General features: G+C 42.3%; 1 protein-coding gene and 1 long non-coding RNA gene across 2 annotated transcripts in view; one reads left to right on the plus strand and one right to left on the minus strand.

Annotated features, from left to right (window-relative positions):
• The window catches only part of LOC117875194, a 50807-nt gene extending 35297 nt beyond the window's left edge, over nt 1–15510 (minus strand). The window contains exons 1-3 of the long non-coding RNA XR_004645207.1: nt 15439–15510; nt 9106–9241; nt 6856–6946 (exon numbers count right to left, since the gene is read on the minus strand). This is a non-coding gene — a long non-coding RNA (uncharacterized LOC117875194). The remainder of the gene's footprint in view (nt 1–6855; nt 6947–9105; nt 9242–15438) is intronic.
• COL9A1 (collagen type IX alpha 1 chain) overlaps nt 1–24274 on the plus strand; it is a 95809-nt gene extending 71535 nt beyond the window's left edge. The window contains exons 31-38 of the mRNA XM_034766225.1: nt 430–465; nt 571–615; nt 4768–4800; nt 9729–9875; nt 11005–11059; nt 16598–16786; nt 21596–21673; nt 22943–24274. Coding sequence (XP_034622116.1) covers nt 430–465; nt 571–615; nt 4768–4800; nt 9729–9875; nt 11005–11059; nt 16598–16786; nt 21596–21673; nt 22943–23127 — 768 coding nt within the window. The 3' untranslated portion in view covers nt 23128–24274. The remainder of the gene's footprint in view (nt 1–429; nt 466–570; nt 616–4767; nt 4801–9728; nt 9876–11004; nt 11060–16597; nt 16787–21595; nt 21674–22942) is intronic.
• Nucleotides 24275–25204: the final 930 nt, after the last annotated feature.

Below are 25204 nucleotides of genomic sequence, written 5' to 3' on the forward strand. Positions count from 1 at the left end.
AATGAGCCCTACGTGACATTTGATCTAATTGGATACAAAGATTTACTAGTGCCTTCCCTCCTCTCTCTGTCCTTATCACTATCCTTCCCTGTAGGAAATATCAGAAGAACAGAGGACTCAGATCTAATCTTTGTCTCTGAGTGAATCTGATTTATAAGTACACCAAAAAAGCTCCTGAACTGGTTGTTCTACAGTGTTGTTGCAATAATACAACAGGAATTGAGACCCAAATATCTCTAGGAATACTTCTGATAAAATAAATTTTAAAATGGAGGAAGGAAGAAAAAGCTACTTTCAGATCCAAATATTCCAGAAATGCTGGTTCAAGATAACAGCCTCTTAGTTCTGACCAGAGTGAAATATAAAATCCCTCTTTACATTCAGTGATTTCTAGGTTCTAAAATATTTTGTTTTTTATTTTACATTTAGGGATTGGTTGGTGAGCCAGGGCCTAAAGGTGAACAAGTAAGTCTTCTAATATTAATTATGATATCAATCACTGTATTCTCTAGAATCATCAAATTTTAAGGAGCATAAGACTCTTACAGCATGTGTCTTGTTTTGATACAGGGTCCTGCTGGAGGAGAAGGAGAACCAGGAGAAAGGGGTGACCTGGTAAGACATTATTTTCACTTAATCTGTTTTAAGATGTTCTTTATGTGAATGATACTAAGGACATGTCTTCACTACCCGCCGGATCAGCGGGTAGCAATCGATCTATTGGGGATCGACTTATCGTGTCTAGTGAAGACGCGATAAAATCGATCCCCAATGGCTCTGCCGTCAACTCCGGAAATCCACTGCGGCAAGGGGACGGAAGCGGAGTCGACAGCGGCACGGCAGCAGTCGACTCGCCACCGTCCTCACAGCCAGGTAAGTCTTCCTAAAATACACAACTTCAGCTACGCTATTCACATAGCTGAAGTTGCGTATCTTGGGTCGACCTCCCCGTCCCCGTAGTGTAGACCTAGCCTAACTTTTTTGTTTTATCCGTTGAAGAAACTTTTCCAATATGATTTTTTTCCCATTAGAAACCAAATCTCAGTGTTATCATATAATTTTATCACTGCAAAAGTAGAGTGGATGTATTGGTTACACTGCAGAGTTTTGCAGTGTCCTTTGGGACCTGACGCACCAATGTCTCAGTTTTGAAATCCCCTGGCTCCCCTGAAACATTAAAAGCCTTGTTTTTGTTTTTAAAACTATATGTAAAAAAGGAAACATCAGCACACTTGTCCATCAGGTCCAATATGCTGCTTCTGCCAATGGCCAATACCTGATGCTTCAAAGGAAGATATACCCTTCTTCTACTTGTAAAGCAATATACTAACCAATTGTATAATGCAGTAGTCTGGACAAGAAAATTAATTCCTAACTTCTGCAATGATCAGCTTACTTCCTAACGTATGACATTTGATTACCCTTATGTCAGCAATTAAAAGTTTTTAAAACTGAAATAGGGACTCCAGGGGATTTGTTCTTCAGCAAATATGGTTCCCGTGAAGCAAAATTTTGAGTCTGCTACTAGTGAGTCAGTTTCTAAAGTGATGACATGGCGTGTTCTATACTAAACACAAAAATATAACTGTAGGGACATTTATTTGTAAAAACAGATACTACATAGTAATTGTAATTATAGTAAATGTCCATTCCCAGCTCTGGGAAACCTGCTACTCCACTACAGGCTATCAAGGATTGGGAGAGCAACCACTTTCAGGCAGGACTGGATTAATTCTCCTGTGGGCCCAGGGCTATTAGATTTTGTGGGGCCCTGTATACAAGTCTTTTCCCTAATTGAAAACAAAATGATCACAATTATGGCATCGAGGCTATTAACGCTACACTAAACTTGCCTTTTAATTAACATTAAGCCATTCTGTGGTTACATTTCAGTTTTAAAACATATAGAATATAGTTAAGTTAATTCAAGATAGCCTACTCTCCCCCCAGGGGCCACAGAGACGTGCCAGCAGCCAGCCACTTCCGGGAGCGGCGTGGGGCCATGGCATGCAGGCAGCCTGCCTGAGCCCTGCTGCGCCGAGGCCCCCTTTTGCCCAGGCCCCTAAAGCTCCTGCATTAATCCGGTCCTGCTTTCAGGGAAATATCTCAATATCACAAAATTGAGGTTGGGGTATGGGAGGGGGTGAGGGCTCTGGTTGGGGGTGCGGGTTCTGGGGTGGGATTATGATAAAATGCATCTATACATCATTATGATAGTAATTTGAGCTCAGTGTAGGACAGTAATTTTGTTTCACAGAGGATTTTGAGATTTCCAAATCTGGTTCTGTTATGATTTGGAACAGAAACCATAAATTTCAAAATTCCTCATGAAATGGAATTACCGTTCTCTGCCCAGCTCTACTGAGAGCCCTGGTTATGGGACAGTTCTCTTGGCAGGCTGCTAGGGATGCTGGAAGCCCTGGAAGCTCTGACTCGTAGGATATATTTAACCTGGAGCTGGAGGTGTAATTTTCAGCTTGGGTAGACATACCTATGTTAGCTTTGATGAAGTTAGAGCACTAAAAATAGCAGTATAGCCACAGCTGCACATGTGGCAGAATAGACTTGCCGTCCCTATCCGAAACCCTAGGTCAGTGGTGGGCAATCTGCGGCCCGTCAGGGTAATCTGCTGCCGGGCCGTGAGACAGCTTGTTTACATTGACTGTCCGCAGGCATGGCTGCCTGTATCTCCCAGTGGCCGCGGTTAGCCATTGGCCGGGAATGGTGAACCATGGCCACTGGGAGCTGTGAGTGGCCGTGCCTGCGGACAGTCAATGTAAACACTGTCTTGCGGCCTGCCAGCGGATTACCCTGACAGGCTGTGTGCGGCTTGTGGGCCACAGGTTGCCCACCACTGCTCTAGGTACATACTCAGGGCGGCTAGCTTATCTCTCTGTCTGTTCAGCCGCAGCCACATTGCTATTTTTAGCATGCTAGCTCAATCAAAGCTAGCCCAGATATGTCTACCCAACCTGGAAATTATACCTCCAGCCAGGGCCGGGTCCAGGCACCAGCTTGCCAAGCAGGTGCTTGGGGCGGCCACTCCGGAGAGGGGCGGCACATCCAGCTATTCAGCGGCAATTCGGCGGAGGGTCCCTCACTCCTGCTTGGAGCGAAGGACCTCCCGCCAAATTGCCGCCGCAGATTGCGATCGCGGCTTTTTTTTTTTTTTTTGCGCTGCTTGGGGCGCCAAAAAGCCTGGAGCCGGCCCTGCCTCCAGCTCCAGTGTAGACATACCTTCAGGCAGCCCATCAGGCAACCTGCCCCAGAGCTGGGGCGCCTGGGCTGCTGAGGCTGGGAGCTTGGTGACCCTGGTCTCCCAGGGCTTCCATGCTTTTGGCTCCCCATCAGCTAGTCAGGCTGCCACCAGTAAACTGGGCAGGCAAGATGGCAGGAAAACAGGCAGGAATTTTGTTGAAACTGATGCGGTCCCGCAGAACATTCTGATTTCAGCAAATCAGCAAATTCTGATTAAAAAAGTGTTTCAGCAGTTTTTCTGCCCAACTCTAATTATTATAGACCAGGGGTGGGCAAACAGTTTTAATCCGGCCCTCGAGCTCCCACTGGGGAGCAGGGTCTGGGGCTTGCCCTGCTCCAGTTCTTAGCCGAGGAGCAGGGTCGGAGGCTGCTCCACGCAGCTCCCAGAAGCAGCGGCATGGCCCCCCTTTGGCGCTCCAGCCAGAGAGCAGGGTCAGGGGCCGCTCTACACGGCTCCTGGAAACAGCAGCATGCCCCCCCCACCCCCCGGCTCCTACGCGTAGGGGCAGCCAGAGGCCTCCACTTTGCATGGTGCCCCCGCCCCAAGGGCCGCCCATGCAGCTCCCATTGGCTGGGGACCACAGCCAATGGGAGCTGTAGGGGTGGTGCCTGTGGATGGGGCAGCATGCAAAGGCCGTGCCTCTGAGTAGGAGCTGGAGAAGGGACATGCCGCTGCTTCTGGGAGCCGCTTGAGGTAAGCGCCACCTGGAGCCTGCATCCCTGAGCCTCTCCCCATGCTCCAACCCCCTGCCCCAGCCCCACCCCAGAGCCCACACTCCCAGACGGAGCCTGCACCCCTTCTCACACCCCAACTGCCTGCCCCAGCCCTGATCCCCCTCCTGCCCTCGGTCCGAGCTCAGAGCACCCGCCTACACCCCCACACTCTTCGTCCCCAGCCCCACCCCAGAGCCTGCACCCAGCCTGAGTCCTCACCACCCCCACACACCCCACTCCACCACCCAAGCCTGAAGCCCTGTCCCGCACCCTGATCTCCTCATTTCTGGCCCCAGCCCGGAACCTGCAACCCCCAACCAGAGCCCTCACCCCCTCCCACACCCCAACCTCAATTTTGTGAGCATTCATGGCCCACCATACAATTTCTATTCCCAGATGTGGTCCTTGGGCCAAAAAGTTTGCCCACCCCTGTTATAGACTATTACTCAACAATGGGATGTTAGGGAGCTTTCCCTGTTTATCATATATATTTTGAAATATATATTATAAATAAACAAACATATTTGATAATATGGTACAAAAATCACTTTTTGAAATTGCAATACTAATGGAAAAACTGAAATCTGTTTTTTTCACAAATAAATGTATTAATACAAATTACTTTCAATCCTTTTGGTTGATTTATAGGTGTCATTTTGTGTACTTCAGCAAATTCCTTAGCTCTTAATAGAACAATCATTTTTTAAACATTGAGGAAAACATATCAAGAACACTGCATTTGTAATTGAATATGAATATCCTGTTCTGACATAATTTGTCTTATTTTTGGTTTAGGGTGATATGGGATTGCTGGGCCCAAAGGGATCAGTAAGTATGATTAACTACACTGTTATAGAAAATCAAAGGTATAATAAATTGCGTGGATCATTTTCCGGTTTAGGAAACAGAGTACAAATATTTAGCTCTTCAAGAACTGCCGTGTAAGCAAATGAAATCCCACACTCATTTTTTGTTTTTAAAATTCTGGATGATTCTAATACGCAGACTAACTTTGAATAGGAATTCTCATCTTGCAAATTAAACCCTGTAAAAGAACATGGTAGTTTTATTTGCAATTAGGATACGACTTGTGGCTATGTCAGTTTGGAGAGTGAGTGATATTGTATAAAAGTACTGTCAACACGGTGTCCTGTAGACAGTATATAGTCCTTCTTCTATGACAGTTCTGGCTATTGGGTTATAATGTCTTTGAAAACAAAATTATTTTCTGGTACCAATCACATGTACTACCTTATCCTGAAATTAAAGATAGTGGGCTGATGGGGAAGCCTAGCAGAAGCACATTATGTACCATAGAGGAAAAAGAATAGGAGATTTCATCTTGATCCTTTATTTTTGGATCATCCCAGGTTGGGAGTATTACTGTAGCTGAGGGATTGGTCTGTAACAATAACTGTTCTTACCATGAGAAACTGAGGATGGATGCTATAAAGAAACGCTCTGCCAGCATCCTCAATGGAAGGTGGAATCGTGGGTCTGAAAAAGCCTTCAAGCAAGCACTAGAATCAGGAGCTTTAATGGAATAAATGAAACAACATGGGATCTTCCAAGGTAGTGGGTCTCAAACCATTGTACAGGTGACCCCTTTCAGATAACAAGCCTCTGAGTGCGACTCCCTCATATAAATTAAAAATATTTGTTTATATATTTAACACCATTATAAATGCTGGAGGCCAAGCGGGGTTTGGGGTGGAGGCTGACAGCTCGTGACTCCCCATGTAATAACCTCATGACTCCCTGAGGGGTTTTGACCCCCAGTTTGAGAACCCCTGTTCTAAGGACTGCTGCCTAAAATCACACTGTTCCCTTACTGTGGCCGTAGACTGATCATCTTGGTGAGTGGTTCCGCAATGGAGAGAGAAACTTGGCAATTGGTCAGATACGGTGAGAAAGAGAGACTGGGGCAATGCAGAGCCTTCAGGATTGGGAGAACATTTGTAATAAACATGTTAAAGCTACTTGCTGGATTTCCTTTGTGCAAGTCCAGTAGCCTTTAAGATAGCTCCATCTTGTGGGTTTAACAGAGATCACATATGGGTAATTTACCACATTTGTGGGCATCCCCTTGAGTTGGGAAGTTTCTTGTTTTTGATAGATTTGTGGATACCTAAAGTGCTTGGGTATTTATTTATTATTATTTTATTGTAGTAGCACCCAGAGCACCAGTCAGGTCAGGGCCTCATTGTGCTGAGTGCTGCACAAACATATGATGAGAGACCGTCCCTGACCCGAAGAGTTTATAGTCTAAGGCCTGCACTCCACTAGAAAGTTTTTGCCCATATTCCACATAGCCGTTTAGATATACCGGCAACCCCCTTCCTTCCCTTCTCCCCCGGGGGGAGACACAGCTCATCTACACTAGGACCTGCTATGTCAGGGTGTGTGTGTGTGATTTTTTCATACTCCAAACCAACATAGCTATGTCGGTAAAACTTTAAAGTGTAGACCAGGCCTAAGGCCCCTGCAACGTGTGTGTAAGGCAGAGTTCTGTGCCCAGGCTGAACCCAAATGAGGTAAACAAACTAACAACCCCTCCCCCCCGATCTTCTCAAACTCCTCTGCCTGATCTCCTTGGCCCTCCGTGTGGGCTCAAGGGGCTGACTGTGTACAGCAAATTTTAGAATCAGGGTCTGAGGCCCTAATCCTGCAAACATTTACTACATGCTTATCTCTGAGCATATGAGCAGTCCAGTTGATTCATGTGCATTCAATTTAGCAAATATGTAAGTGTTTGCAAGACTGGAGCCTGCATATTCATATGTACTTCACTACAAAAAAAATCCATCAAAACTTTCCCCCAGTTCCATACTGTCAGAGAATATCATGTTTATGCAGAATTTCATATTAGCTGATAGCACATACTTATGCTGTTGCAGTTGCCAGGCAATGGGTCTGCAGGGATTAGTAGCTGGAAGGCAGTCAGAACTTTTGTCATTAGAGGAGTATTAGGCATCTGGAAAAGAGAGGGAGGTCAGACAGGGTGGGGAAGTCAGTTGTCTTGTTACTAGGGGTAGCTTCTGGGGCCCCTCTTCCAGTGGGATTGTGCATGATATGAATTAGGGCAGAACTTGGCCTGAAATTTGAATATGAATATACTTTTAAGAAGAACAGGAGTACTTGTGGCACCTTCTTATCACACTGTCTGTACTCGGTTAGCTTGATTATCACTTCAAAAGTTTTTTTTCTCTTAATTAATTGGCCTCTCAGAGTTGGTAAGACAACTCCCACCTGTTTTTGCTCTCTGTATGTGTGTATATATATCTCCTCAATATATGTTCCATTCTATATGCATCCGAAGAAGTGGGCTGTAGTCCACGAAAGCTTATGCTCTAATAAATTTGTTAGTCTCTAAGGTGCCACAAGTACTCCTGTTCTTCTTTTTGCGGATACAGACTAACACGGCTGTTACTCTGATACTTTTAAGAGTTGTGCATCAAAAAAATGTCTTGTATGCATACCTAAAATGGATGCTGATTAATCTGTGTCAGTGGAATGGTTTATTATTCACCACTAAATTCAGGAATACAGAACTCTTCAGGTAAGGCTATATGTCCCAGGATGGTTTTGTCACTGCTGACTCCAGTAACCTATTTAAAAAGACATAGAAAGCAACTCTTCTGGTCTGATCCCTGCCACTCTGCAAGCATTGACTGATCTAGGCTCATATATGGTTCTCTGAGACACAGAGGGTACATCTACACTGCAATAAACAATGCATGGTATGGCTGCGGCTGGCCTAGGTCAGCTGACCTGGGCTCAAGGGGCTCTAGCCTCAGGGCTAAAAATGGCTGTATAAATCTTTGCGTTTGGGATGGAGCCCAGGCTGAGACCCCACACATGGGAAGGTTGTGTTGGGTAGCTGGATAGGTGGCTGCTGGGGCAGCTAGAGTTAGTTAGCTGCTGGTGGGTGCTTAGGAGCTGTTAGCTGGGGCAACGTGATGGGGGAGGCTGTTGCAGCTGCAGGAGGATGCAGGAGCCAATGCTGGGTCCCTCACTTTGTCCTTGTGCTGCCACTTACTCCTCTTCTCACTGCTCCTTTCTGGCTGTGCTCAGCAGAGGGAGCAACAAGCCAGGAAGCACTTGGTTGCCTGATCAGCAGACACCACAGCAGCCCCATGTGATCAGAAGAAAAAATTTCAGGCAAATGCCTATTGCCTTCCTACAGCTCAGGTGGCTGAGATGGAAGAATGCAAGACACTTGACAGACTTGCAAGCCAGACTTTCTTATTAAACAAATGCAGCTTTTACTTTGCAGCAAAGATGACTATTGCACGATCCTTGCACCTTTTCATTCAGTGAGTGTAAAGAGCTGTGGCCATTAACACCAACTGCTTAATTTCTGTTTCTTTGAAAAGCTAAAAGATTTCAGTAAAGCTTCTTCCTTATGGTCATGAGGCTGCAGCTTAAATGCACTTTGATTACCTTTCTTCAGCGTATCTAATATTTATATTTATAGATTACAAAATGGGATGCTTCAATCTGCCTTAGTTTATGGCCTTTTTGGTTCGTAGGTTACTTTTAAATATTTAATATTATAGGATTTGTGCAAAGGCTTAATAAAAAAATTAGTTCTGCTTCAGGGACTCTGAATAAGTAATATAGCATTGTGGAGGTGACTACCTGGGCCTGTCAAGTGGCAGTAAAGGGCTTGTTTTACAAGTATCTCTTTCCAATCAGTTTATGGGCTGCATTGTCAGGGGAAATAATTGTTCCCCCAGATGAAGATGCTGACGTCCTCAGAACACCATGTGTGCTTGCTTCAGTGGCTCTGCCCTGGCACAAAGAGAACAAATCCTTGGATGATTGAACGCTCCCCTCCTAAAAGGCACATTACTTGTCTTTTTGTGCAGTGTGGCTAGTCTGGGTACCTTTCATCCTTACATGTGGGTTTCACAGGACCCTACTACAGTAACCTGTACTCACCAAGCTGAGCTTGGCTACCACAGAAAGGGCAGTGCCAGCACAATGATACGTTCCCCTTCCTTCCCTGACTCCTCCTTGGGAATCCACGGGGTAGGAAGGGATGAGAGCTCCCTGTGGGATTTTCCTTCCTATGGAGGAATGTGGTGCCAGTTACTGCAGAGAAAGTCTTTAGTAAGTTACAATGCTTACCTCCTTTCTGCTGTTCTAGGAACAGATGCAGGTGAAGGGATCCCATTGGAGGCAAGACGTTGGGGGAAACAAGTGACAATGTGAAGGCCTAATGTCTCCATGCACAAGCCCCTTGTATCTGAAGATCCACCCCGATCTGTGAAGGAAGAATCAGAAAAAAATTATATGAGAGTTTAAACACAAGAGGTAAAATCCTAATCCTATTGGGGTCAAAAGGAGTTTTGCCGTTGACTTCAATGGGGCCAGGATTTTACCCATAGAGTTTCAATTTCCCTATGCAGGTTCACCCTGCACAGAGGAGCATCCAGCTCTTAAAATAATGTGGGCTGATATGTATAATAGAAAGTTTTATAATCCACTAACCAACCCTTCTTTTATTCTGGATTTTAGTGCATCCCTTCCCTCATGCTATTCCCTTTGTAACAGAAAGGATATTTTTCTTTAACAAAAACAAAGAGTCAAACAATAGCCAACAGAATTTGACAGAGGTGGCCATCATCTTTCGTAGTAAGCAATGTGAAAGCGTAGGCACTGCACATGGCATATCTGTTCCTGCAGAAACATAGTGTATGGCTTGTATTGCAAAAATGCAGTCATACAAAATCACTGTCTCTCATTTGTAGGTTGGTAATCCTGGTGAGCCTGGCCTTCGTGGACCTGAAGGAAGTCGTGGACTGCCTGGCATAGAAGGGCTACGAGGCTCACCTGGACCTCGCGGTTTGCAAGGTGAACAAGGTGCTCCAGGTCTGCCTGGCAGCCAGGGTCCAGCAGTAAGTGCTATTTTTATGTTACACAGATTTCTCTGTCTCTCAAACACCACATACAACAAGGTATGTAGTTATAACGGAGATGTGTTTGCTGCTGGTGGGTTGGGGACATGCGCATGAAGCCCAGGTGACTTCAAACACCCCACACGTTCTGGAATACATTATTCCTTTATAGGTAGTAGTGCTACTGAAAAGAATCTGGGGGCTATAGTGGATCACAAATTGAATATGAGTCAACAGTGTGATGCGGTTATGAAAAAGGCTAATGTTCTGGGGTGTATTAACAGGAGGGTCATATGTAAGACAGACTGGTGAAGCATCAGGTGGAGAGCTATGTCCAGTTCTGGGCTCCACATTTAAGAGAGATGTGGAGAGAAACTGGAGAGAATCCAAAAGACAGCAACAAAAATGATAACATTTAGAAAATCTGGCCTGTGAAGAAAGGTTAAAACAAATTGGGCATATTTAGTTTTGAGAAAAGAGGACTGGGGGAGGGGGAATCTGATAAGTCTTCAAATATGTTAAGGGCTGTAATAAAGAGGACTGTGATCAATTGTTCTCCATGTCCACTGAAGGTAGGACAAGAAGTAATGAGCTTAATCTGAAGCAAGGAAGATTTAGGTTAGATATTAGGAAAACTTTCTAACTCTAAGGGAAGTTAATTTCTGGATCAGGCTTCTAAGGGAGAAAATGGTATTCCTATCATTGGAGGTTTTAAAATTGGACAGACACTTGTCAGGGATGGTCTAGGTTTATCTGATCCTGCCCTAGTGCAGGGGATGGACTTGTCTTCCCAAAGTCCCTTCCAGCCCCATATTACTATGATTCATGTGACAATTGGCTACAATGTAGTAATGTCACATATCTGAATAGCTGGAACCTATGGTACTCAGTCTGCAGCCTGACTTTTTCTATTCATGTTCTTATACTGCATGCATTCCTGTGGTATGTGTGTATCAAGATCACAAAAGTGGTCCATACACTGATACTCCCATTGACTTCAATGGGACTAGTCACATGTGTAAGGTTGAAGAACTGGAACTTTTATCATCAGCCAGCCAGAGTCTTAATTACATTCTCATTTTATAAATAACGACTGTATATTAACTGCTATTAAATATTTTTATCCCAGGGTAGAGAGCCAACAGATCAGCACATTAAACAGGTCTGCATGAGAGTCATGCAAGGTAAATAATTGCAATGTTTAATCTTTCTTGTGCATTTAAAGCAGGGGTGTCAAACACCAGTCCGCTGGTTGGATCCAGCCTCCTTGATGTATTAGTGTGATCCATTTGACATATTCAGATTCTGCAGAATCTAAGCTTTGATTTTTTTAAAAAAAGTAGGTTTCTAGCCTTCCTACTTGCGAAGATAATCTTCCAGTGTGAAGCAAGTTTAACCCAGAGTCCACAGAGAACCTGGAACAATCACTCCTGTTCCATTTATTTTAGGGGGGTATCTGATGATGACATTTTAAATGTCACCATTAACTATTTGATTGCTGATCATTTTAGCAGAAAGAATAAGGGAGGTGTGGGAGTACAGCACATAGGAAAGCAAGAATTGCCGCAAGGAAGAAAATGCAAAGGGAAGAAAAGAGGTGACAAAGGAGAGGGATAGAGAATGGGAAGGAAGAGAAATAAATACCAGAAATAATAGTGGTCCTAAAGTTGAGCCCATTTTTCCATTAAGTGATATTAACTGTCACAAAAGCTATTGAGCAAAGAGAAAAAATTGTGATAATATATAATTATTACACAAAGGCCATCCTGTGCCCTTGATCTTTATGCAAACCCTGTACTGTCTTCAGAGCTCAGCTGTGGACTAAGGGTGCTTCTAGCTGCTAAAAGCTGTAACATTTATTAAAAATTTAACTTGTCCCCATATACAGAATGAGTTTGATCTCCCTGGAGTAAAGAAAGTAGAATTTGGATTAGTTCATTGTACTCTTTCTTGGATTGAATGCTTTCCAATGAAAATAACCGATAAAAGAAACATTCCCCTCACTTACACCCTGTGCAATACCATTGACCGATGCAGGGACTAAATGGAGGCAGAATTTGGGGCTTTATCAAGCAGAGACTGTTTTCATGCAAATAATTGTGGACTAAGCCCAGCAGTATTCGGCCCCCGTTGGTTTAGAAACAAAACAATTGCCAAATAGGCTCATTGTGTCCAAAACAATGTAAAATTATATTTGTAGAGTCAAATCCTGCCCCCTTGCCCCTGAAACCCATGCAGCCCTATGGAGTTCTCTGGTATAACTCTGCCTGTCTTGGGGTTAATAAACTAGTAGTTAGTAGTTAGTAAAGCTAATTACTGTCATCATTGAGGGGAGAGTTTGCATTTATATGTACACTTGGAAGCATTAGTTTTGTTTTTTATCAGTAAGTGTCAATTTCACTGTACACCCACAAACCACCAAAAATATTTCCACTGCTAATAATCAAAATTTACAGATAGGCAAAGTTAAAAAAAATGCTGCTTGAGAACTTATTGGAGTTTGATTTAAGAATATTTACTTGGTATATGTGACATGTGATGCGGATAGTGTGTTTTAATGGTTATAAAACTTTAACTTTTTGAATGTCACCACCTCTTGTTATTACATAATTATTATATGACTTGTTGTAATAATTAGGCCTAAAAATTTACCCTAATTGTAAGCTCAACTGTAAAAGTATGTAAAAGTTCATAAAATGTCATAATAACCTATAATAACAAATGTTAATGAAAAAAGGGATGAAAAGAAGAAAGACCGAATTAATCCTAACAAAAGGGCCTACCTATATGGTTCAAATACGATGTTAAAATCATACTTAGTAAAAACAAAACATATAACACCAGAAATTAATAATTGGTATGTCATATATTAGGCCTAATTGGTAAACAAAATGAGGGGATGGGCTATTCTACCCATCACTGAGTTTTTTGGGTCCTTAAAAAAAGAGACTTTGTGGTAAAAAAGATGGAAAAACAGATGGAAACTATTGAAGCAAGCTTCACCATCATTTCTGCCACCCTGCCATCTCTTGGAACCCTAGGCCTTCGTCATTCTAATCCTGAAAAACTCCCTACCCAAACCAGGCCAAAAAAAGGAACCCAAATAACATCACCACCTCTACTGGCTCCAGCTAAATCCCAGACACCACCTACAATAAAATAGAATCAGACTTGAACAGCAGCAGCAGCTCTTGCTCATCTCAACTAATTTCTTCTTTTACCCAAAAACCAGTTACTACCATCTTGGATACCGTCCAAGAGACTGTCAAATAAGAAGGTTTTTCCTTCTGAAAACTCCTTCCAGCTAAAGGGAAAGGGAACAAGGAATATTGTTAAAATAAAAGCCTTACTTGATACTTTTACATTTCAGATACTTTAACTGTTTTCCTTCTTCTTTGTATCTTTAATAAAAGGTTAAAAAAATGGTGTGTTTTCCATAGTACTAAGCAAGCTAAAGTTTCTGTGCATCAAACCCCGAACCTTGTTTAAATTGTTTAATGTTAGACAGTAACTAAATAATGTTAACACCTTTGGTCCATATATTCCATCAAAATTAATATAACAGACCCTTTCATAAGTTCCTGCAAATGTGAAAATTTAAATAGATAAAAAATTCTTATATCCCATAATTTGCACAACTATGAAAATCTAAATTGAGAAAAATAGAAAAAAAAACCCACATTAAAATAACCGGTGATATTATCCATCAAAGTTATAAAGAAAATAAAAATCAAATTCTGCCAAACCTGTTTATATGTCAGGAATTTGCATCTCTATTTATTAAATTGGAGAGTGGATTAAACTGTGGTTTGGAAAAAAAACATCATTGTGGGCCAGATGCTGCAGTCTAACAGGACCCAAATGTGGAGGTGGGGAGGAAAGGCAGCGTTAAACACCTTTACGCTAACCTGATTCTGCGGCTGACTAGAGGCTGGTCCCACTCCCAGCATAAGAGCAGCCTCAGAGCTGCTCTGACTTGCTCCCAGATGCTCACAGCTCCATGGAACTTTTCCATCAGCCAAGGATAGCCAGAGCAGAGCAGTGCTTCAGAAACTCTCCCTTTCCCCAGATATACCACCCCCCACCCCAGTCCGGGGAAAAGAGGTGGGTTAGAGCTACTATGCTGGCTCTACATGTCCTGCGGATCCCACTTACACAATGGGAATCCCCAGGCAGCTATTTAAGCAGCCAAATCTTAGGAGAGGATCCAGCTCTCTATCCACAATGGATATTGATTGGTAAGAATTTTAGAACAAGAGCTAGAGAACAGCCTCTCATGGGAACCCCCGCCCCCCAGGAGAAAGCACTGTCATGATTCCCTCACAGATTTCTTCCACTATGGTCCCACTGGGGAAGGGGTTACTATCTCTGCTCTCCCCTGTGGAGCAGGCACAGATCCCTGCAGAGCCTTGTAGCCAACTGCATAGACCATCTGCCACGGCTGCCCCAAAGCCTGTATTATCTTTTTTGCAGACTCTCCTTACATTTGGGAGGGACAATGTTTATCCCCTCATGCCAACTACTGCCTAGGCCCCAGCTTTCCCTATCAAGGTTTCAGGACCCACAGAGTGTCCTCTGCTGGTGGGAGCAACTGTGCCAAGGGGTTGTCTGAGCCTTCCTACTTTTATACAGAAAAGGGAGATGGATACAGAGAGGGTTGCCTCTGCTTGAGGACCTGAGACAGCCAATCCCACCCATATTACAGAAAAATGAACATCTCTTATCTATCAAACAGTCCTTTGCAGCCCATTGAATTGCCAGTTCTTTTGTGCAGAGTGTTCCCTACAGTTCCCTGCTATTACTATGGTAACTGGAGACTGGAAAGTGTTTTTATGAAAAAAGTAAACTTTGCATAATCTGAAATCACTATGCTTTAAATATGATGGTAACTGCCTGCACTGAAAATGTGATTTGCCATTGGTACTTGTTCACTGTTAAAATTATAACATTCAGCCATCCACTTGCAATATAGATATATAAATGTAGAGAGATGGTAGGGGCCTTATAGGATTAAGTGACATGTCAAAATGAAAATCATGGGCAAATATTCAATCCCCTAACTCTATTTGTTTGGTGGGATTTGAGTCTAAACATTTATACCATCCTTGAAGCATCAAAGAGATTTTTAGATGTCTGCCATAGAATAGAAGATGCCCTTTGGAAATTAGACTATCATTTACCGGGATGACATCATTGTTCTTTATTATTTAATTTGAAAATTCTCAACAGTTTTTTTGAAACTGCCCAACAGGGTATTATCTTATTTCATTTCAGATTTGATTGCTCTAGCAACACAATATTTTGATCTGTCCGTTACCAGTATTAAAGGACCTTTCTAAAAGAAGTGTTCTCTTGAAAGGTAGAAAATACAAGGCTGTGGAAGAGGCTTATAATGAGATCAGCCCTAGAACTTGAGGAATATACTTACAGGCATCACAGCTAGTGATGAATAAAATGATCTGGAAAAATCTGTATTGTCCCATTGCACCCATTCAGACCTCTCCAAACAACACTCAAACCTTTCAAATATTCATATCCAAACTACATTGCTCCTGAAACCCACCTTGTTTAAAGACAACTGCCTGAAGCCCAGCTCTTCACGCTCCAAATGTCTCTCTCACCTACATATTGTATCCTGCCTTCTATGCAGCTGTCCCCAGGCTCCCAAAACTGTAGTACCTTCCTGTCCCTACTGGAATCATGTGCTTACACATTCTAGGATCTCTGTGTTCCTTTCCTGTTGAGAAGAGTGTTTAGCCAAGAAAAACAGACTGTCTGGCACAAAATTGGGACTGACTGTGCTTAGGAATGGTTGTTAAATGTAGGCGAGGATCTCTGGACGGAAGAAGAGAACTGAATAGTCTGAAAAGGGGACCACTGCCACTAGAATGAGTATGGCAGTGGCTTGAAAGAGAAGGAGGAAGAGGAAGTAGTCTGTGGAGGCCATTCTAAGGAACGTTGAGGAACTGATCCTACTCCTATAACAATCAAAAGAGCTTTGCCATTGACTTTAATGAGACAAGTAACCATCTGAAACATGCAGAAAAATTCATGCACACTTATAAATTGAATTTATGCACATTGTCATGGCAAATTAAGTGCAAATTTGAGTATTTCCCCCTGAAAATGTGGGTTTAGGAACTGCTCTCTTTAATTACCTCATGTGCCATGTCTTGACTTAGCATTATATGTAGGATGATATATTTCTTCCTTATTTTGGTATTCTTTATATGCCCTTTCTTTTGAGGCCAGATCCTAACATTAACTACAGTAAAATTGAAACCCACCCACCCTTTAAAGAGGTACTCTTATTTTCTATTTAATTAATTTTACATATAGACATTTTACAATGTATATAATTTATTTAGATCATTTTAAATTCTCACAGCCACAAAATGTTTCGAGCGTGAGGTTCAAAAAGCACAAGACACTACTTTGTAGGATATGTATATAGTAAGCAGCTTGCTATTGACAGCACTGGCTCACAGAAGCCTCCTGTGTCATGGCTTATGGAAAATGCCTTGTAGAAACATTGTGTGATGTCATGTGCGTCATCCTTCTCTAACAGCTTCCATGGTACAGTATTTGCTGTATGTCAGCTATCCTTTTCCCTTAGTGACAATCAAATACAAAATGCTCTTTACACTCTTGGGAAAGCCACTTAGTGCTCAACTAATTTAGGGTCTGTCTCTTAATTTCTCCCTTCCTGTTTTTTCTTACAGAACAACTTGCTCAGCTAGCAGCCAGCCTTAGGAGGCCTGAATCTGGTGCTACAGGTCTCCCAGGTCGACCTGGACCACCAGGTGCTCCTGGGCCTCCTGGTGAAAACGGCTTCCCAGGACAGATTGGATCCCGTGGTTTGCCAGGTCTTAAAGGTCCTCCTGGGGAGATTGGTTTTAAAGGTCCAAAAGGTAAGAGAAGCTGTAATAGGCTTTTTAATTTGTGAAGCATAAATGCTGCCTGCTTTTTGGTAAGGTGACTTACTTATAATATGGAATCAAATCACACTGAAGTGATGTTGACCTTCCAAGGAACTAATTTAATCAACACAGAGTATGGCCTCATGAGTTATCTGGGTTGTAAAGCTTTGAGCACTTTGATTTTAGGATTAATACTTTAACCTCCTTTCTCTGCCGGCAAAGTGTCTGAATTTAAGTCTCTAATTTTTCTTTCCTTATTTTTTATTTTAACCTGCTAAGCCTTGAATTCTAGTGTCGCTGGGCACATCTAGACTGCAAAAAAGCCCCCTGTGGCAGCAAATCTCTGAGCCCAGGTTTACGGAGTCTGGCTCATGGGGCTCAAGATATGGCACTAAAAATCGCAGTGAATATGTTCCCACTTGGGCTTGAGCTCAGGCTCTGAGACCCACCCTCCTCACTATATTTCAGAGCCCAACTGGGAACATCTCATTGCTATTTTTAGTGCCATAGCATGAGCTCCAGGCTGTATACCCGGCCTCCCAGATTTGCTGCTGGTGGTATTTTGCAGTGTAGACAAACGCTCTGAGGCACAGAAAGATAAAGGGCTGAGGGACTAAGGGTCAAATTTTTAAAGGTATTTATGTGCCTAACACCTAGCACCCAGATGCTCAAGTGGTTCTGAAAATCCCACTATGCACCTAAATACCTTTAGATCTCTGGCCCAAAATGACTTGCCTAAGATCACATAAGCCTCAGTTCAGCAAAGCATTTGGTCTTAAATCCAATCCTAGTCATCCAGTCACTTAACCACATGCTTAACTGCTGTGCTGATCAGGGATGGACTTCTGAATTGGGGCCATCATGAATAAATGGCAGGGTCTTGCCTCCTCGTTAATCCTTAGAACCCTCCTCACACCCATTTACTATATCTCTTCCCCCCACTCGGGGTGTGTCCACACCAGTGGTAGCTAATACATGGTAAAATCCTAGGATGGACAAGGCAGCTTGGCCTTTCATACATTAGTAAGTTGAGATAAACAGTAGGAGGAAGAACTAGCAGGAAAATACATTTTCCCCCCTAGTGAAGACAGGGCCGTACAGTCTTCTCTCTTTTATTTACCTAGTCACTTTACATCTGCTTAGTTTTTACCATGCCTCCAGTATGTTCATCCTGCAGCTCACACAGATGGTGCTCTTTGTCTTCTGATACTCCCTCTGAATGTAAAACCAGCCATGTTTCATCAACAAACATCACTTATTCATTAAACTTTACGGTAGTATCAGCAATCATTTTAAATCCATCAGATTTCTTAGTTTACAATCGATGGACAAATCTTCCTTACTGTTTTCCTATAATAAACAAACAAATTCTACATTCAGCACCATTGCACTGTACATTGCAAAATCTATTGATCCTTTGAAAGGGTGAAATCTGTGTTAAGGAATTGGCTTACCCAATGTATTAAAAATCTTTATTTAATCTAAATTAATATTTTTTTGTTCCTGACTGACAGGGGGTTTTGCCTTCAGAGGATGGTTGGGGAAATTTTCTGCAAAACGAAAGTACTTATTTCTATTTCCAGCCAGCAGTGGGTTTTTTTTTTCTTCTCCTTCTTGAATAAGGGCAGCAACAGTATCCTTTTAAAAATTCTCTTCCCTTGTAAAACCCTCTGGGTAACAGGACTGGAGTGTTAGTTTTTGTCAAAAGCAAAATCATATAAAACCCTGATGAGAGGTACAGTATACAAGGAAAACACAAACTTTAATTACAGTGGTGCTAGAGATCTGCAGCTACATTAATGTAGGAATAGCTCAAGGAATTATTTTCAGGAAATTCTATGGCCTGTGTTATATAGGAGGTCAGACAAGATGATCACAGTGGTCCCTTCTGGCCTAGGAATCTATGAATATATAATGTAGTCTCACCCACATTCTCTTCTTACAAAGCGGAAAAAAAATAGAGGCACAAAAGTTCACATACTGAACACTCTTTACCTGGCCAAAAATGTTGTTATAAAATACAAGAAAAAAAAGTTTAAGCATAAACAATAAATGAAAAACAGCAACTAGAAAAAGCAACTTCCTATAGCTCCATGATTCCATGGTTCCCTCTGGTAAATTTGTGGGTGCATTTCTAAGTACCTCAATGGTAGTATATGTCCTATCCCATGCAAGGGTTTTTGTAGTAAAGAGTGTTTTTTAGTCTGTAAAACAGCCATCTCCTGAAATTGTATACATTTGTCAGTAATTGTGCTTTGGACCAACCCTTACAGAAAGGTTTCTTTGCATGTAACGGTCAGGTAATTTTTCTGCACTCTTGAATGCAAGAGAACAAGGGTAGGAAAGTGAGATAAGTTCAGGGAAAGCTGCTGCAGAGGCTTCAGTTCAACCTAAACAACTGGAATTGCAGGAGCATTTTGATGTTGTTTGTTAAGGGGAGCTATCTGAGACATTTCAGTCTGTATCTACTTTGGCACCTAGACACCAAGATGATCAGTGCCTTAGAAATGCTGATATATACTACGTGCTTCTGATCTTGCTAGTTTGGCTTTGGAAGATGGAAAGATTTTTTAACTGCTGTCAAGGAAAAAATGATTCTGCAGAAGAATTACATGCTGCCGTTGATCTGAACTAAATACACAGTACAGCTCTGAACGTGATGATCCCTGCCTTCTAGCACTATTTTATTAATAAATGCCAAAAGGGTACATGGTGTTCTGCAGTAGGCAAACTGTGTTAAACAAATAACAGGCTCCTGCTCTGAGAATCAGTGTTACCATGGACCGAGAGTTTATAGAGACATACAGAGACGTGGTCCTGAATGCAGGGGGAAAAGTGAGGACTGGGAAGGTATAGCTGGGAGCTATTTGCAGAGAGGTGAACCCATGGGATTGGAAGAGGTCACCCAGGAAGAGAGTCAAAAGAGAAAAGAAATGAGGTCCAAGCAGGGTCGCCAAGTACTATGGAGCCATAGAAGAGCACGCTAAAAGAATAGTCAGAGAGGTGAGAGCACAATGCAATGGAAATCTGGAAGGAGAGTGTGTGAGGAGTGATCAACTGTGTCAAGGGTTGAGAAGATTGGGTCTGAGGGAGGAGGTCTTTAGTGAGAGCAACTTCGGTGGAATGAAGGAAGCCTGAAATGGAAATTCAGTCGAAAGCCACTTTGAAGCAGGTCAGAAAGAAAACTGGAGGAAAATTATCAGAGGGTGCAGCTGTAAATGATACACTCAAGGAGTTTAGTGCAAAGAGGAGAGGCGTGTGTCTATAACTGGCAGTAAACACTATTCCAAAGTTTGCAGTAGTTTGGAGTACTAAAATATATATGGGTAATGTGACATCAAGGCTCGCTGCTGCTGTAATTACCAGGACAGGGTTAATCTCCAAGTGGCGTGGGCAGCTGTAATCTTCTCTGAAATTTAGAGATAGCAGCTTCCTCCTGTAGCACACATTCGGCATCCTCAATGGATACTCAAACATGTGTGCTATCTCAACAGCATCAGCTCAAACGACTTCCCAAGAAGTTTCTGCTGTGCCCTTTCTAACTAAGTGATAATTGGCTATTCAGTCAAACTCACCATACCGGCTGTAGCGAGTTAGGACCATGAAAAGAAAAGAAACCATTCTAGTTTTTATTATAAACTTTCTCAAACATTATTAGATTTATACTTCAAGGGTTAAACTACTAACTTTCTATCTGCTTCAGAATGCCAAGGGATTGCATAGGCCTCTTCAAAAGAGATGAAAGCATCTACAGTGACTCTATATGGGGTGGACAGCATTTAATCCAGATGGTCAAAGTAGCAAAGATTTTAAAGCTCCCACTCAGGGGTGAAAGTAATAATAAATTTTTACCGGTACGGGGCCGACTCTGGCCCCCAAAAGGGGTGGGGCCTCGGGTGGAAGGGGAGGGGGTGGGGGGGGTCAGCCTCCTCCAGCCAGCCCAGCCGCGCTGCCTGGCCCGCGCTGCCCGGGGCTCCAGTGGCGATTTAAAAGGGCCCGGGGCTCCGGCTGCTGCTGCTGCTGCATTCCTTATTCTTTCAGGTGCTTAATAAAACCCAGTTTGGATGTCAGAGAACATTCTAATAAGAATGGGCTTCTTTTTCTGCTGCCCTAGGATGTGGAGCCATGACATCCAAAGCAGTCATGCGCAAATCAGGACCCAGCACCTGAGAACTATTGTACTTTGTAGCCCAGCTCATGTAGCGTAATAAGGCCCCTACACCAGCTACTTCAGCCTTTCCCCCAAAATGGCTTGCCTGTTTTGTCCTTCATGTTTTGTTTTTGACTAGTCTCTCTCAAGTTATATTGGGTGGCACTATATGAAACATAGCATAGTCCAATTGTCATTTTAGGGAAAATGTTTTTTTTAATGTGTCTGCCCTTGAGTGTAACTGCTGTGGATAGTAATATGCTGAATCCACATTGATTTTTTACAAGAATATAATTCATTGTTGTTTGCAGTGTTGTTGTAGTTGAGTTGGTCTCAGGATATTAGACAAGCTGGGTGAGGTAATATCTTTTATTGGACCAGCAACTCTGGATGAGAGGGACAAGCTTTCGAACTACACAGACCTGAAGAAGAGCTCTATGTAGCTTGGAAGCTTTTCTCTTTCACCAGCAGAAGTTGCAAAGAATGTAAGTCAGGCCATCACTCAGACATGCTTGCTCTGCACCTCAATAGGTGAGTCCTCTGCTAAACTCCCCTTCTTAAAGAGTCAGTTGTCCTGATAGTTAAATGCCTTGAGGTAGAAAAAACTGCTTTGCACAAACTGTGAATGACATTTCACTAATTTACCTCAGGTGAAGCTGGTGAAAAGGGGGAGAGAGGATTTCCAGGCAGAGGACCCAAAGGCTTACCTGGAACAACAGGTCTTCCAGGTAAATATTCAGGGGTGTATGGAGGTGATAAGAGGAATATATAAGGGGGGAAAATGGGGGGGGGGGGGGGGAGGAATTGACATTATTATTTTGAAAAAATTCAAGTGCAGGCATTTGTTAAGGAATCAGCTGTATGTCTGTATTTTTATATTGTATATAAACAGTTACACTGTCATGAACAAGAATTATTATCATCATAGTAAGAGAAATGGGCCTGGGCCTTATCCTGTTCCCATTGAAGTCCATGACAAAACTCCCATTGGTTTCAATGGGATCAGGATTGGGACCAGCGTGTGTAAATCAAAAAATGTCATATATGCAATTCCCATAATGACAACCACAAAAAATGAAAGAATCTTACCCATCAGCAACAGTGGAGTTCTCAAAGCCTCTGTTTACAATTTTGGGGCTTCAAAGTACAGTTCTCCTTTACTTTTGTGGTCATTAATTGCCATGTTGTGTCAGAATTCCAGAATCCAGATTCATGCTCATAAATGTAACACAACCACCCTCTAGTGGTTAAATGAAGAGGTACATTCATTTTCACTATATCAAATTCTCTCTCCAGCACATTGCTGAGTATATGTATAGATATAAGCTAATGAATGTCCTTCTCTGTGTAACAAGGATAATAGTTTCACTTATTAGCAAACACAGACGTTTGGGATGTCTGAAAACCTCAGTTTACATAATATAAATGTACCACTTGAACAAACTTACAGAAATCGCTTATTATTTCATCAATTCATTGACAATTTAAGGAGAAATACATAAAAATGCACCTTGCTACTCAACAGATCTGCTCCCTGTGTGTACTGAGAGTCCCATCTGACTATAGGACAAAAATAATTTGTTAGTGCTTCTTACTCCTGTTAGCTCTAGTGAGTTAACAGCCTGGATTCTATCCTTCTTGTGCATCATCAATAGAACTGTTCACTAGGTTTTAATCATTAACACTGCAACACCATTGATGGCAGTGGAGCTGGACAGAGGTAACTGTGGGGAGAATTTGGCCGATGGAAACTTTATTGCTCGTAATATGTGAGAACCCAACCAAGCTCAGATTGAGTTTGGAGGAATGGCTAATAGAGAAACATCTTTTAATGTGTAAAGGGAATGCATTTTATATAGAACTCACAGAGTAAACATGGAACCCCACAAAGCTATTTTCACAGTCACTTAAGAACAAAACCAAACTTTAAATAAAACAATCCACATTTTATACCTGCCATGTAGTGCTTCTGTTTACATATATGTCCATCCTTCCAGGTGAACCCGGCAAACCCAGCTATGGAAGGGAAGGCCGTGATGGTGAACGAGGCCCACCAGGAGTGGCTGGTCAGCCTGGAGTACCTGGTCCTCCAGGTCCTGCCGGTCCTCCGGGTTATTGTGAGCCATCATCTTGCACAGTGCAAGCTGGACAGAGAGCTGGTAAGAACGTGAAAGGGCCATGAAAGTGCAATGCAAGTGCTGTGAAATGTTAGTATCAGTTTACTCTCTGCACGTACAGCTGACAATAAAAAAAATGGAGGAGAAACCTATCAAATAAGGAGGAGAAACCTAGCATCCAAGGCTTCAATAGGACATACTTTAACACATTGTTTGTACGTTCTTACAAAGAGGCAACCAAAATTAGAATGATGGTGCTTACAAAACTACACAGGCAGGACACTTTGGCTCTCTCTTCCCCCTTGGAGAGAACAAGGCAATTGTCTTAAACCAATTTCTTTTAAAAATAAATAAAGCCTTTTCCCAGTCACTTCTTCCCCCTCTCCCTCTCCCTCCCATCAACTAAATAAAAAAGACAGAATGGTTTGTTTATCTCAGTTGTAGCTGTTACTTTTTTTTTTTGATACATTTGTAAAATAAATTCCATGGAGCTGAACTGAACTAATCAGATCATCTCAGCTACATTCATTTCACCATGTGTTTGTGTTGTACAATGTATATTAAGCCTTTGTCTCCAATCACTGTGATTTAAATTGTACAACGTGGCTGCCAGACCTTTCCTGTAAAAACATGCCACACTGAATACTTTGTATGCTGTAAATCTCTGTAAATGTGTGATCACTGGGTTATCATGAGTACATCATGTACAACAATCTCTATACGTAATGCCGGTTTTCATTTTTGTCTCCAATTTGTGTTGAGTCCCTACTTTTATATGAAGCCTGCTCCATCTCAGGTCCTTCTATGTGAAATCAAACTAAGAAGGCAAGAAGCCACTGTGAAGGGAATTTTAATAGCCAGAAATAAATGAGTTTGAGATTATTTATTTTAAAGGTCTAAAGTGACATCTCTGGTTGTACAAAAGGAAGAAATAAATAATGTTTCTTAACCCCTTGCATGTTTTTGTATGAATGGTCATATACACTACAATTAAAAGAAATAGTTCAGGTAGAGTCTATCCCATAGAGACATCCCTGTTTCCCTTTTCTATTACAGCTCTATTGCTAGAGAAAAATGTGCAATGTGGATATTTTTGTTTCTCTCCACCATGTAAATTAAAGTTTGTGTGTTTGGAATATATAATTTCTCTAAAGTGTCCTCTCTTGAGACAAAAATAAAACTGTCCTGATTTAATGCTTTTTCCCCCCCATTGCCATTAGTTTCCAAATAATTTTAAAATCTACACCTGGGTACAGGTGTCATAAATATTAATGTCTTCACTTCTTTTTGCTTATGCTCAAACCCTTCACATTTTTGTGACAGGAAATAAAAATGATGGGGGGGTGGGATCAGTCAACTAAGCTATAAGTTTTGCCCAGAAAATACAAACAAGATCAGTGTGCGGGGGGGAGGAGGGGAGGGAAATCCTAAAAAAAAAAAGTACTTGAAACACTTTCACTGGATGAGACTGTACATTAAAGCACACCATATTTCTGAGTAATTCCTCTGAGGGGCAGTAATGAAATTAATACCTACCAGAACAATGGCAACCAGAACTCCTTCCCACCTCCAGAAAAGTCAGTTACTTCTTGTTTCAGGCACATACCAAGAGGATGTGGTGGCAGAGCCAGCACAGCACTGAAGCACATGCTTAACTTGAAATGTATTGTCTAACTATGAAAATATTACCACTGCAGTGGTTGAAGCAGATCAGAATAGGAGGAGAGGAACTCTCTAGTTTTGGTGGCTGTTGCAATAGCTCTTGGTGTTACAACAGCAATATGGCAGTTACAGGATGTACCTTTGAGAAGAAAATAAGGACAAAAGAAGAAAAGTACACAAAATTGGTTCATGGCCCCAAGCAGGTCCACAGCCTGTGCTTTGTGTGTGTGTGGTGGTACTTATGAACATGTCTGTTGTGGAGCCCCTATTCCTATAAATTCCAAGAGTTAGACTGGACCAGGATAGGGAATCTGTAAGGATGTAAAAATAAGTTACAATGGGAGGTTTGGCTGGCCATCCCCCGGCAAATTTTGAAATACATTTTAAAAGATGTTAAGACCTTAAAGGAGGAGGAGGAGTTAACTGTGAAATTGCCATAACACCTTTCCCCAAACAGCACCTGCCTCCTGCATCCCACTC

The sequence above is a fragment of the Trachemys scripta genome, chromosome 3, assembly GCF_013100865.1.
Source record: "Trachemys scripta elegans isolate TJP31775 chromosome 3, CAS_Tse_1.0, whole genome shotgun sequence".
Taxonomy (NCBI): Eukaryota; Metazoa; Chordata; order Testudines; family Emydidae; genus Trachemys; species Trachemys scripta.